The following is a 12,256-nucleotide window of genomic DNA, read 5'->3' as shown; positions in this document are numbered from 1 at the left end:
CACGCTTGCGCGGCACGGAGAGCACCATAGGACAGCACCAATAATAAAACATGCAACTCAAACCAATCACGATCATCAATAAACTCATAGGACAAAACGGATCTACTCAAACATCATAGGATAGCCATACATAATTGGGAAATAATATATAGCATTGAGCACCATGTTTAAGTAGAGATTACAGCGGGGAGATTGGGTGTTACACCGCTGCATAGAGGGGGAGAGAGTTGGTGATGACGGCGACGAAGTTGTTGGTGTAGATCGTCGTCGCGATGATGGCCCCGGCGGCGTTCCGGCGCCACCGGGAGAGAGGGGGAGAGAGTCCCCCTCCTTCTTCTTCTTCTTCTTCCTTGACCTCCCTCCTAGATGGGAGGAGGGTTTCCCCTCTGGTCCATGGCCTCCATGGCGGCGGAGGGGCGAGAGCCCCTCCGAGATTGGATCTCTCTATCTGATTCCTTCTGTTTCTGCGCTCCAGATTCTGGCCTTTCAACGTTTCTTAAATTCCCGGAGATCCGTAACTCCGACTGGGCTGAAATTTTAACACGATTTTTATCCGAATATTAGCTTTCTTGCGGCCGTAGAAGGGCACTAACCGCGTTACGGGGTGGCCACAAGGACCCAGGGCGCGCCCCCGCCTTGCTACCTCCTTGGGCATCGTCTCGCATTGATTCCAATTTCCAAAATTCACATATATTCCAAAAAATCTCCGTAAGTTTTTATCGCGTTTGGACTCCGTTTGATATGGATTTTCTGCGAAACAAAAAAGATGCAACAAACAGGAACTGGCACTGGGCACCGGATCAATATGTTAGTCCCAAAAATAGTATAAAAAGTTGCCAAAAGTATATGAAAGTTGTATAATATTGGCATGAAACAATCAAAAATTATAGATACGACGGAGATGTATCAGTGGGCTCCACCACTTCCAAATTCAAAGAGGTTTGGCGTGCTAAGATTCTCCTTAAGATTAAATTTTTATGTGGCAAGCCATTCGCGGCCGGCTTCTTGCGGCTGATCAAATTCGAAAACAAAACGGCCCTGGGTCCGCTTTTTGTGAACTTTGTGGTACCTAGGAGGACACTAACCATCTGCTTTTCAATTGTATTTTCACTAAGCTGCTTTGGAGTTGTGTTAGATCTTGGTTGAATGTGATTTGGTCCCCGTCTTCCTTTGCTGATCTTACGGCCAGCTCGTCCGAGCTCTCTGGGCAAAAAAGGCACCTGTTTTGGGTTGGATGCTCTCCTATGTGTTGGGTGCTCGGTGACTACGAGGAACAAGTTTACTATTGAGCATGTTTTTTCTAACAAGCCTGCTAATTATTTGTTTAAACTCATCTTTTTTCTCCAACGGTGGAAATTATTGACTAAGGAGGCCGATCGCGAGGCGATGGACGTGCTGATTGGCAGTGCGCGTCCTACTGCGTCTTCCCTCCTCGCGCGGGAGCAGTCCAACCCCACCTGATGCTGGTGCTTCTTCTGGTATCTGCCCCGTTTGTCGTCCGTAGGTTGTTGGCCTGCGTGCCATAATTCTGGCCTTTTGGTCGTGTAATGTTATTTATGGCTGGTTTGCCCTTCTGTGGTTACGTTGTTTATCATCTGTGGCCTTCCCTGTTGAACTCTATCTCGTGGCTTTATTTATAACGTTGGACGTGTGTCTTTTCTCTAAAATAAAATAACTGAACTGTGAACGACGTTTCACTAGCTCGATCCATTATTTACGTCACCGCCAAACTCATAGTCAAGTTGCTGGGCTCCTTTACCAGCACCGACGAAAGAGTGTTTCAACTACGAACAGGGTAGGCCTTCCTTTCTAGCAATGGTGTATGGAAATTTCAATGTTTTGATCTACACTTCTAAGTCCATCTCCTCTTTTGCTCCTATCTAGAAGGCTAGTTAGTATTTTAAAGTTGGTCAGTACTTGAAAGTTAGGCTAATTTACAAGGGTAGCACACACACCATCTGGTCATTGATTCACTTTAATTAATAATCACACAACTAACAAGCCTGAGTGCACACATGTGAAGAAACTAGGAGTACACTTTAATTAATAATCACACAACTAACAAGCCTGAGTGCACACATGCGAAGAAACTAGGAGTAATAAAGAAAGCCAGGCAGAGCTTTCAAGAAAAAGAAATTCAAACAGAATCCCGGTCAAGTTTTTGGCTGGGAGCCCCGCCGAAGTGCAAATGTTCCACCGAAGCAAGAACCGAAGTCCACATACAAGGAGAATTTACGCAACGGTGAGATCAAGAATGTGCACGGCTTGGGAGGCCGCAAGCAAGACATCGACGGTCGTAGCCTTTAGCCTGATCCAAATCGACCGGCCGTGTGTCAGCCGAAGACGCAACCTTTCTACGCTAGCTCCCCTGGATGGGCCGCTTGGAAGCCCGACGCCCGCTCGGATGGTTTGGTTAGGTCATGACAGTGAATAAAGCGATCGACCGACGACGCCACCCCGCCGGCCCACCGCCCACAAAATCGTCGGAGAAATGGTGGTGTCTCGTCGCACTCGCACGGTCGATCGCGCGGGCGTTGGTGGGGGTGTGATGATGGTGGTAGTGGTGCATGTCGATGTCACGCTGCCGCCTCTCCTCTCGGTGCCTCGCAGTCGCAGCGTCCCTTCGGTGGCGACTGCGGGTGCACGACTCGTGTTGCCGAGCAGCGCAGCGCATCACCGGCCAGTGGCTACGCTATGTGCTCTCTGGCGATCCATGTCAGGTGCCGGATCGCGAGCTCATTGGACTGGAGGAAAGGGGGGACGGCCATCTTAATCTTAGTGCCCACTGACCGCTGGGAAAAATAGCAATATCTCGACGATCCGAAGGAATCGATCGTTCCACCACTGGATGTTTTGTTGTTAGCTAGCTAGTGGGCTGCGTAGGGAGATAAGGCGCACCATTAGCCACCAGAATCCGGTTCCGCGACTTGGATTAGTTATAAATCTGCGGCTAACCGCGCTACGATTGTTGATTAATCGCGCGGATATGTTATTCGTTAAAGTCTCTGCGAAATACGTAGAAAGGAGAGATACGCACCAAAGCAAAAATTATCCGTTCACGACGGCCGGATGCGAGAGGTCGAGATTACTACCTGAGATGCTGCGCATACTATCTTGTCTTGTGCACTACTGGCAGCCAGTGACTTGTATACACGTGTGACTTAACGACGCCACTAAACCAAAGATAAAACGGGAAAGGTCGGTCACTAGTGATCTTGCACACGCACGCCATCATTCTCTCTCGAGGAAATCAATTCCAAATTCAAACCTTTTCAAAGGCTTTTTTCCAACGCAACCTTTCCAAGACTCTACCCAGCCGCACAGCACAGGTCCGGCAATTCGTGGAAAAGAAGGCAAAGCAAAAGACAAAAGTTACGGGTAGTGGGCGTGCGGGTGGCGTAGCATTTCCGCCAGGTAATTGGCCGCTCCTGTCCGAGTGGCCATGGGCGAAATGCGCACCGGTGGAACCGTGCATGGAAGCTTGCACCATACCTGGCTTAGCTTGTTATTTTACCACGATTAGATGTATGCTCCTATATGATGTGAAGTCAATTACCATGTCATTGTGGCCCCTCAGGCAAGTAATTGGCTAATTGCCATGAAAGTGAAGTGGCGGACCGGTGAAGTACGAGATTGAACTTGCGAGTTGGCCTACTCACAACACGCAGTTAAAGTTGCATAACATTATCGGCAAAAAATAAGTTGCATCGTTTAAGGGAATCACATGCTCCATTAAATCCTCCAAACGACTCGGCGAGCCGATGTCTCTCTTTACTCACTTCCATTCATATTAATTGACGCTGCTTTAGTAAATTGAACCGCTCTCGTAGGAGACACTGAGCCAGATAGCATTAAACCGATGGCCCAGATCCAGCTCTCACCAACAACACAGCGCGGTGCTTCATCCACAGATTTGATCAGCCGTCGACTCGAGCCTAATTTTAATATAATAGGCCAAAGAGAGCACGAATGGTTTCGCCAGAAAAAAATGCAGAGCAAGAGTAGAATTTTCGCCAGCCCTTTGTCCCGTATAATAAGCGCCTAGCTTTTGGAGCCGTGCCATGCCGTGCCCTGTATGTTCACGGGCGGGCACGGCAGTGCGTTGCCCGGCCCGGCCGAAAGCGGCGGCTGCACATGCATAGCTTGCCGCTGGCGTTGACTCTCCTGCCACAACCACCCATCCTTCAGTTTTTGGATGTACAGGCCTGGCAAGTAGTATAGCAACTACTCCCTCCGTTTCTAAATATAAGTCTTTCTAAAGATTTCAATAAGTGACTACATACGAAACAAAATGAATGAATTTACACTCTAAAATATGTCTACATACATCCGTATCTTGTAGTCCATTCAAAATGTCTAAAAAGACTTATATTTAGAAACGGAGGGAGTAGCTATCTTCGTATAAATATCTTATGAAAAGCATTCCAAATTGATCACGGTTTTAGTATTACGACCATGCCAGCATCCACTAAATGTAATCATATTTGTAATTTTATTTTTCGAGTACTGATACTTGCAATATTGCTTTGCCTGTTTAGACTGCCCCTTTGAGCACTTGTTGCGCAGTAGTATCTTCAACAGTAATTGATTACCCTTCCGCAAAGTAAATTAAGGCACAAATGGAGAAGCATAATCAGTCTGGTTCTTGGAACATCTAGCATTAGCAATATCCCATTTTGTATGCAGGCCGTATCCTTCAACGGTCTGCTTTCACGCTGGTTATTAGATTCATTTCCAGAAAACAGCCAAAAGGAAGAAGGAAAGCGAGGGAGAAAAGGACGGTTAGGCCAACTTTGAACGCAAGTCAAAAGATTTCCGACCGTGGATCTCTCTAGCAAGTTGACAGAGACAATCAATTTCCTCAAGAAAATTCACGACTCCCACGGCCGAGTGCCTGCACAATCACAGGTCAAAACCGGAGCGCGCACCGGACCTCCTGCTATCATGTCCTATCGTCTCGCACCTCACCTCTCTCCCTCATCCTTCACTGCCGCCATCATTGTTGCTTGGGGCCAAATGGCTTAGATACACATAGCTCCTGAACACAACAAACAAGAACCTCTCTTCCCCATTCAACAGCATCAGCATAGCACTTCCTGCATCAATGGGGCATCTCTTGATGCAACGCACTGCCACATGGCCAACCTGTTTCATCCTATGGTGCTTGTCCGTGCAGCTTCTCTTGCTGTCTCCGGTCTACTCCCTCAACCAAAGCTCCTGCAACCCGGATGATTATGGTGCACTGGAAGGCTTCCTGAGAGGTCTCACCGGAGGCATCAGCGGCTGGACGCTCTCAAACACGACCTCGGAAGTGGCCAACTGCTGTGCATGGGTGGGCCTCACATGCGATGCCGGGGGTCGGGTCATCAGGCTGGACCTCCATGGCAGGAAACTCAAGGGAGAGCTGGCACCTTCGCTCGCGCAGCTGGACCATCTCCAGTGGCTCAACCTCTCCGACAACAACCTCCGTGGTGCCATCCTGGCACCCCTCCTTCAGCTCCATAGGCTTCAGCGGCTCGACGTAAGCAACAACGAGCTCTCTGGCACATTCCCGGCCAACGTGTCGCTCCCGGTGATTGAGGTCTTCAACATATCCTTCAACTCGTTCAGCGGCACCCATCCCACACTCCATGGTTCATCGCAGCTCACGGTGTTCGACGCAGGCTACAATATGTTCACCGGGAGGGTTGATTCAAGCATCTGTGAGTCATCTCGAGTGATCCGTGTGATAAGATTCACATCGAATCTCTTTGCCGGGGAACTGCCGGAAGGCTTTGGAAACTGCACAAAGCTCGAGGAGCTATATGCCGAGCTCAACAGCATCTCCGGGAGCTTGCCAGACAACATATTCAAGTTGCAATTTCTGAAGAATTTGTCTCTGCAGGAGAATCAGCTCACTGGTAGGATGAGCCCGAGGTTTGGCAATCTGTCCAGCCTTGGTCAGCTGGACATTTCTTTTAATTCCTTCTCTGGACACCTTCCAGATGTTTTTGGTAGGCTTGGCAAGTTAGAGTACTTCTCTGCACAGTCCAACCTCCTCAGAGGCCCATTGCCTGCTTCATTGTCTCAATCGCCATCATTGAAGATGTTGTACTTGCGGAACAATTCACTGAATGGAAGAATCAACCTCAATTGCTTGAAGATGACACAACTGAGCTCACTTGACCTTGGGACAAATAAGTTTATTGGCACAATTGATAGCTTGTCAGATTGCCATCATCTCAGAAGCCTAAATCTTGGCACAAATAACCTCAGTGGCGAAATACCAGCTGATTTTAGAAAGCTTCAGTTTTTGTCCTACATCTCACTTTCGAACAACAGCTTCACAAATGTTTCCTCGGCATTATCTGTCCTTCAAGACTGTCCAAGCCTAACAAGCCTTGTGTTGACAAAGAACTTCCATGATGGGAAGGCCTGGCCGATGACTGGAATACATGGCTTTCATAAGATCCAGGTGTTTGCCATTGCTAATAGCCATCTTTCAGGAGCAATACCACCATGGTTAGCTAATTTCAGAGAATTGAAGGTCCTAGATTTGTCATGGAATCAACTGTCTGGGGATATTCCTGCATGGATTGGTGATCTCGAGTTTCTATTCTATGTGGATCTTTCTAACAATTCACTTACAGGGGTAATACCAAACAGTTTCTCGAGCATGAAGGGACTTCTTACATTCAACAGCTCACAGCAATCCACAGAGACTGATTATTTTCCTTTCTTCATTAAAAGGAACAAAACAGGCAAAGGGTTGCAGTACAAACAGGTTAGCAGCTTTCCACCGTCTCTAATTCTCAGCCATAACAAGCTCATAGGTGCCATATTGCCGGGCTTTGGAAGCCTCAAGAACCTGTATGTCTTGGACCTCAGCAACAACAATATTTCTGGTATCATTCCTGATGAGCTATCAGGCATGTCTAGCTTGGAATCCTTGGATTTGTCACATAACAATCTCACCGGAAGCATTCCCTATTCATTGACAAAGTTGAATTTTCTATCAAGCTTCAGTGTGGCATACAATAATCTGATGGGCACAGTTCCATTAAGAGGGCAATTCTCAACATTCACTGGTTCTGATTATGAGGGGAACCCCAACCTTTGTGGCACCCGCTTTGGCTTATCCCCATGTCAGTCGAATCATGCTCCCATCATCTCTGCAACGGGAAATCGGAAGAACAAGGGTCTCATATTAGGAATAATTATTGGCATTGCAATTGGAGCGGCAATGGTTTTGTCTGTTGCTGTTGTACTTGCGTTGAAGAGAAGCTTCAGAAGGCAGGATCATATAGTTAAGGCTGTTGTGGATACAAATGTAGCATTCGAGTTGGCACCAGCGTCACTGGTACTTCTGTTTCAGAACGAAGATAATGACAAGGCATTGACTATCAGTGACATTTTGAAATCTACAAACTACTTTGATCAGGCTAACATCATTGGTTGTGGTGGGTTTGGTCTAGTGTACAAGGGAACATTGCCAGATGGAGCAAAGATCGCCATCAAAAGACTATCAGGTGATTTTGGCCAGATGGAGAGGGAGTTCAAAGCAGAAGTGGAAACTTTATCAAAAGCTAAGCATCCTAATCTTGTGCTTCTACAAGGTTACTGCAGGAATGGCAGTGACAGGCTCCTGATCTACTCTTACATGGCGAATGGCAGCCTAGACCACTGGCTTCATGAAAAGCCTGATGGCCCATCCAGATTAAACTGGCAGAGAAGGCTTCAGATAGCCAAAGGAGCGGCACGAGGTTTGGCATACCTGCACTTGTCATGCGAACCTCACATACTACACCGTGATATCAAGTCAAGCAACATACTCCTGGATGAGAATTTTGAAGCTCAATTGGCTGATTTTGGGCTTGCTCGGCTAATTTGTCCCTATGATACACATGTGACAACTGACCTTGTTGGCACACTGGGTTACATCCCCCCTGAGTATGGCCAGTCTTCAGTAGCCACTTTCAAAGGTGATGTGTATAGTTTTGGCATTGTTCTTCTGGAGTTATTAACAGGAAAGAGACCTGTTGATATGTGCAAGAGGAAGGGAGCTAGGGAGTTGGTCTCATGGGTTATGCACATGAAAGGAGAACACCGTGAAGCCGACGTATTGGACCGTGCAATGTATGACAAGAAATTTGAGATGCAAATGATGAAGATGATTGATTTTGCATGTTTGTGCATTAGTGAGTCACCTAAACTGAGACCATTAACCCATGAATTAGTGCTATGGCTTGACAACATTTGTGCTAGCTGTGAAGCAACAAAGTGAAGCTCAATAACAGTGACCTTCGTGGAAATACTTGAACTCACAGCCCATGAACTAGTGTTATGGCTTGCCAGCGTTTGTGCTAGCAATAAAGCAACAAAGTGAAGTTTAATAACAGTGACCAACACAGAAATGCTTGTACTCAATTTCTCCCCTCTTGAATAATTTTTGTCAGAGTGAACACTGTAAGATATGACTTTGCATATGAATATGATGTGCTTCATGGGAGTCTAACTTACTACTCCCTCCGTCCAAAACTTTGAAGTCATCTTTAAGGTAATATTTAATACTCTCTACGTTCCATAATACTCCCTCCGTTCCTAAATATTTGTCTTTCTAGAGATTTCAACAAGTGACTACATACGGAGCAAAATGAGTGAATCTACACTCTAAAATATGTCTATATACATCCGTATGTGGTAGTCCATTTCAATCTTTAAAAAGACAAATATTTAGGAACGGAGGGAGTAGAAGGCACATAAATTTGTGGAAAGTCAAGATTCCAAAACTTTGACCACTAATGTTTATGGAAGTATACAGATTTAGCATGTAAGAAATGTTATTGTTCTACTTGTCTTGTAAAATACTTTTGTGCCATATGTTCATTTACTAATTTTGTAAGCATTTCATAAGTAAAATTTATAGTCAAAGTCGTGTACAGGAGATCGTAGAAGTCAAACGTGCCTTATATTTTGGAACAGAGGAGCAACAGTAGAGCCATTGTATGCCGTATGAGTAAATGAGATTTTGTGATAGCTCACCCAAATGTTATCTGTGTCTTTTATGATCTTGTCCTAATTTCTAGTATGAAGCTATGGAAGATGTTTTAAGGATCATTTGCACCATAGCTGACAATTCACATGTTTGATATTTCCCTGCATTTACCTTAACCAATCTTTCCAGTTAGCCAACTTAAAGTTACTGTTATATTGCTTTGGAACTTAATAAGAATTCTGCGTGTTAGCAAAGTACAATATAGTCTTGCTAAAAGAAAAAGTACACTATAGTCAAGATGACTTACCTAAAATGAAAGGAACATACATAAATGGTAGAGCTGTGTACGGAACTGTACTTTCATCATAACAATTACGATTTTCAGTTTCTTTAACTAGCGTTTCAGATAAATGACTAGAGATCAAAACCCGTGTTCTTGGCTCCTTGCCTTAGTCCTGGGCTCCAGGCTTCTCAGTCTCAGACTGTCGAACTGTGTAACTCAGATGCTTAATTTAAAATCAGAAAGCAGAGGCATGGAGGTTTATGGCAGAAACCTGTTAGGCTGGCCGTATATTCCTTTGCTCTGGCACTCTGTCGAACAGGTGGCTTGCATGGGTAGCTGCTCCGTGTGAGGCACCACAAGTTCGCCTCCCAAACCATAGACTGCACGTCCCTGCCATCCTCCACCGCCACGGCAGTACACTGCGCCGTCTATGGGACGTCGCTCTCCACGGCCCTTGACGTCACAGTCGTACCACGCACGCCGACGGGGGTTGTGGCAGCCGTCTCCTAGACTGGGACTCTGGGGGGCTGGGGGGGAGAAGTGGGCTCAACGGATATGGACATCCACGGAGGAGGACGGTGAAGGCAGTAAGGCCGCCGGCTACGTCTCCTTTCCGACGGCGCCGTCGCATGGGGGCGTCGGTCGCCGTGTTTTTTTTTTTTTGGAGGGCGCTCGCCATGCTCTGCGTTGTGCTTGTGCAGGCTGATGATTGTAGCCCAACTCTTCGAGTTGCCAGATGCAGCCCGATCCAGAATGGGAGCAGAATAACGCAGAACCTGCGCCATGCTGCGAAGAAAGGTGGCCCGGAAGGCAGCCCGATATTGTGTAGTTTATCTTTACTAGCAAGATGCCCATGCGTTACACAGAATATTGATGAACAAGGGAAGGACTTATCTGCAAATGTGGAGAGGAGTGCAGATATTTTTTTGCAAAATTGTCATATTTTCCTTCCTAACCGTCAGATATAGATCAGACGGCCTATATTGCAAGATGGCAGGCACACCATCATCACCAACTCTGTTGTTTTATAAGAAGTAGTGAAGCGATCATCACTGTTGCTTAAAAAACAAATCTTTAACATTACTGGGGCGTTTTTTTTGGCGAAAACATCACTGGGACGGTTCCTCATAAACCTCCTCTACAGTTCCTTTAGCGCCAACTAACAGGCGCGGCTATGCCTCACTTATATTTTTTTAAAGGGTAACTAGGGACTTTATTTAAGAATCAAAGTGTCTGAAATACATATGATATCATGCACTAACCCTAGCCACTCGCCCAACTTCTAGAAACAAGTTTAGCAAGAGCATGAGCTTCATAGTTCAACTAGCGTGCTCGAAACAAAAACTACGATCACCCAAGTCCTTCTTGCGATGATTGATCTCGTTCAAAATTACATGTAAACAGGCGTGTCTCCTCTATTGATATTGTTAACGATCTCAAGATAGTCAAGACCACTATCACCTTGTGAATGTTAAGTTCCTGAGCAAGAGAAGGGGCCTCGTGGCATACTGGCATGCCTGAGCCTCAAGGGTAGCCGGATCCAGCAACCCCTCGAAGGTTACAGCTGATGCGCCCAAAACATATCTTGATGAATCCCTGCAAACAATGGCAGCTGCCCCAAACTTGTCATATGTGACAAAGCACTGCCAACATTGATCTTCACCATGCCTCTGGTTTAATCCATCTGCTTGATCTATGGGGCTTCCGCAATGGAACTGATGCAAGGGAAACATAAACCATGACAATTTCCGCTCTTGAAGATACCGATTGATGAAGCTCATAGTGGAGGGCTCTGAAACTCGCCATCATGAATGGCACGTCATCACAGCCACCATATTGCCCACAACATAACCAACACGCAGCCCAGATCCTGCTGATTAACGTGTTGAACTGCCAAAACAACCACATGCCTCTGTTATATAGCGAGACAATAGGAGCGCTCGCCTGAAGCGTTTGCCCCAATGGGATGGCTCGGCGTGCTGGGCTTTGAGCGCTCGTTTATTTATTTCTTTTTTTCTGTTTTTAGTTTGTTTTTATTTTTCACTTTTGTTTATATTTTGAAATACTCTAAATATATATATCACACAAATAAATTTACACAAAATTTCGAAAAATGCTACTAATGCATTTTCAAAATGTTGAACATGTGCATAAAAACGTTTCCACAGTATATGAAAAATGTACAATGTGTATGGAAAAAATATACAATAGAATGTAAATATGAAAAAAAATCATGTGTTTCAAATGTAAACATGTAAAAACAAATGTTCCTAATGTATAAAAAAAATATAAAAGGTGTATGTAAAACGTACTATGTTTATAAAAACATAGAAATCAAAACTGAAATGAAAAAAAAGTTAATTATGTATTTAGAAATGTAAAACATATATAAAAATAATGTTTTTGATGTATACAATGAATTTACAAAGCGTATGAAAAAGGTAGACATCAAAACATAAATTTGAAAATATGTTAATCATGCATTTATAAAACGGTAAACATGTACTGTATAAAACAATGTTTCTCATGTAAACAAAAAATATAGAGGGTGTATGTAAAAAAGTCCACATAAAAATTACTACAAAATGTTAATCATGTATTAAAAAATGTTAATTGTGTGTTTTAAAAAATGCTCCTGATATATATGGAAAATTTACAATGTGTATAAAAAAAGTTGACATCAAAATATATATTTGGGAAACAAAGTGTAATCATGTGTTTGAAAATTTTCAAATGTATGTGAAAATTGTTGCTGTATACCAAAAAATTAATGTGTACGAAAAAGAAAATATGCATCAAGACTTATATTTAAAAAAAATGTTGATCATGTATTTAAAAATTGTTAAACATGTATTAAAAAATATACCCGATATATACGAAAAATATAGACTTGTGTTGAAAACCCCCAAAGAAAGCTGAGAAAGAAAAAAGGAAAAAAAGAAAAAGAAAACAAGAAAACCTGAGAAGAACCAGTTCAAAAAAGAAAACAAAAACACGAG

The 12,256-nt window shown here is 44.4% G+C and overlaps 1 protein-coding gene across 1 annotated transcript; it reads left to right on the top strand.

Moving 5' to 3' along the window:
- Positions 1–4,933: 4,933 nt before the first annotated feature.
- Positions 4,934–9,185, top strand: LOC123144886 (phytosulfokine receptor 1). The gene has a single exon (XM_044564137.1). It carries the CDS (start codon positions 5,105–5,107, stop codon positions 8,261–8,263), a length of 3,159 nt encoding a protein of 1,052 aa, XP_044420072.1. The 5' UTR covers positions 4,934–5,104; the 3' UTR covers positions 8,264–9,185.
- Positions 9,186–12,256: the final 3,071 nt, after the last annotated feature.

Source organism: Triticum aestivum, chromosome 6D, assembly GCF_018294505.1.
Source record: "Triticum aestivum cultivar Chinese Spring chromosome 6D, IWGSC CS RefSeq v2.1, whole genome shotgun sequence".
In the NCBI taxonomy this organism is placed as follows: Eukaryota; Viridiplantae; Streptophyta; class Magnoliopsida; order Poales; family Poaceae; genus Triticum; species Triticum aestivum.
Note: the sequence above shows the minus strand (reverse complement) of the source record. Positions and strands in the feature narration are given on the sequence as shown.

What these genes read in the sequence shown, in the direction of transcription:
- LOC123144886 (XM_044564137.1), top strand. Translation starts at nt 5,105, where the DNA reads ATGGGGCATCTCTTGATGCAACGCACTGCCACATGGCCAACCTGTTTC.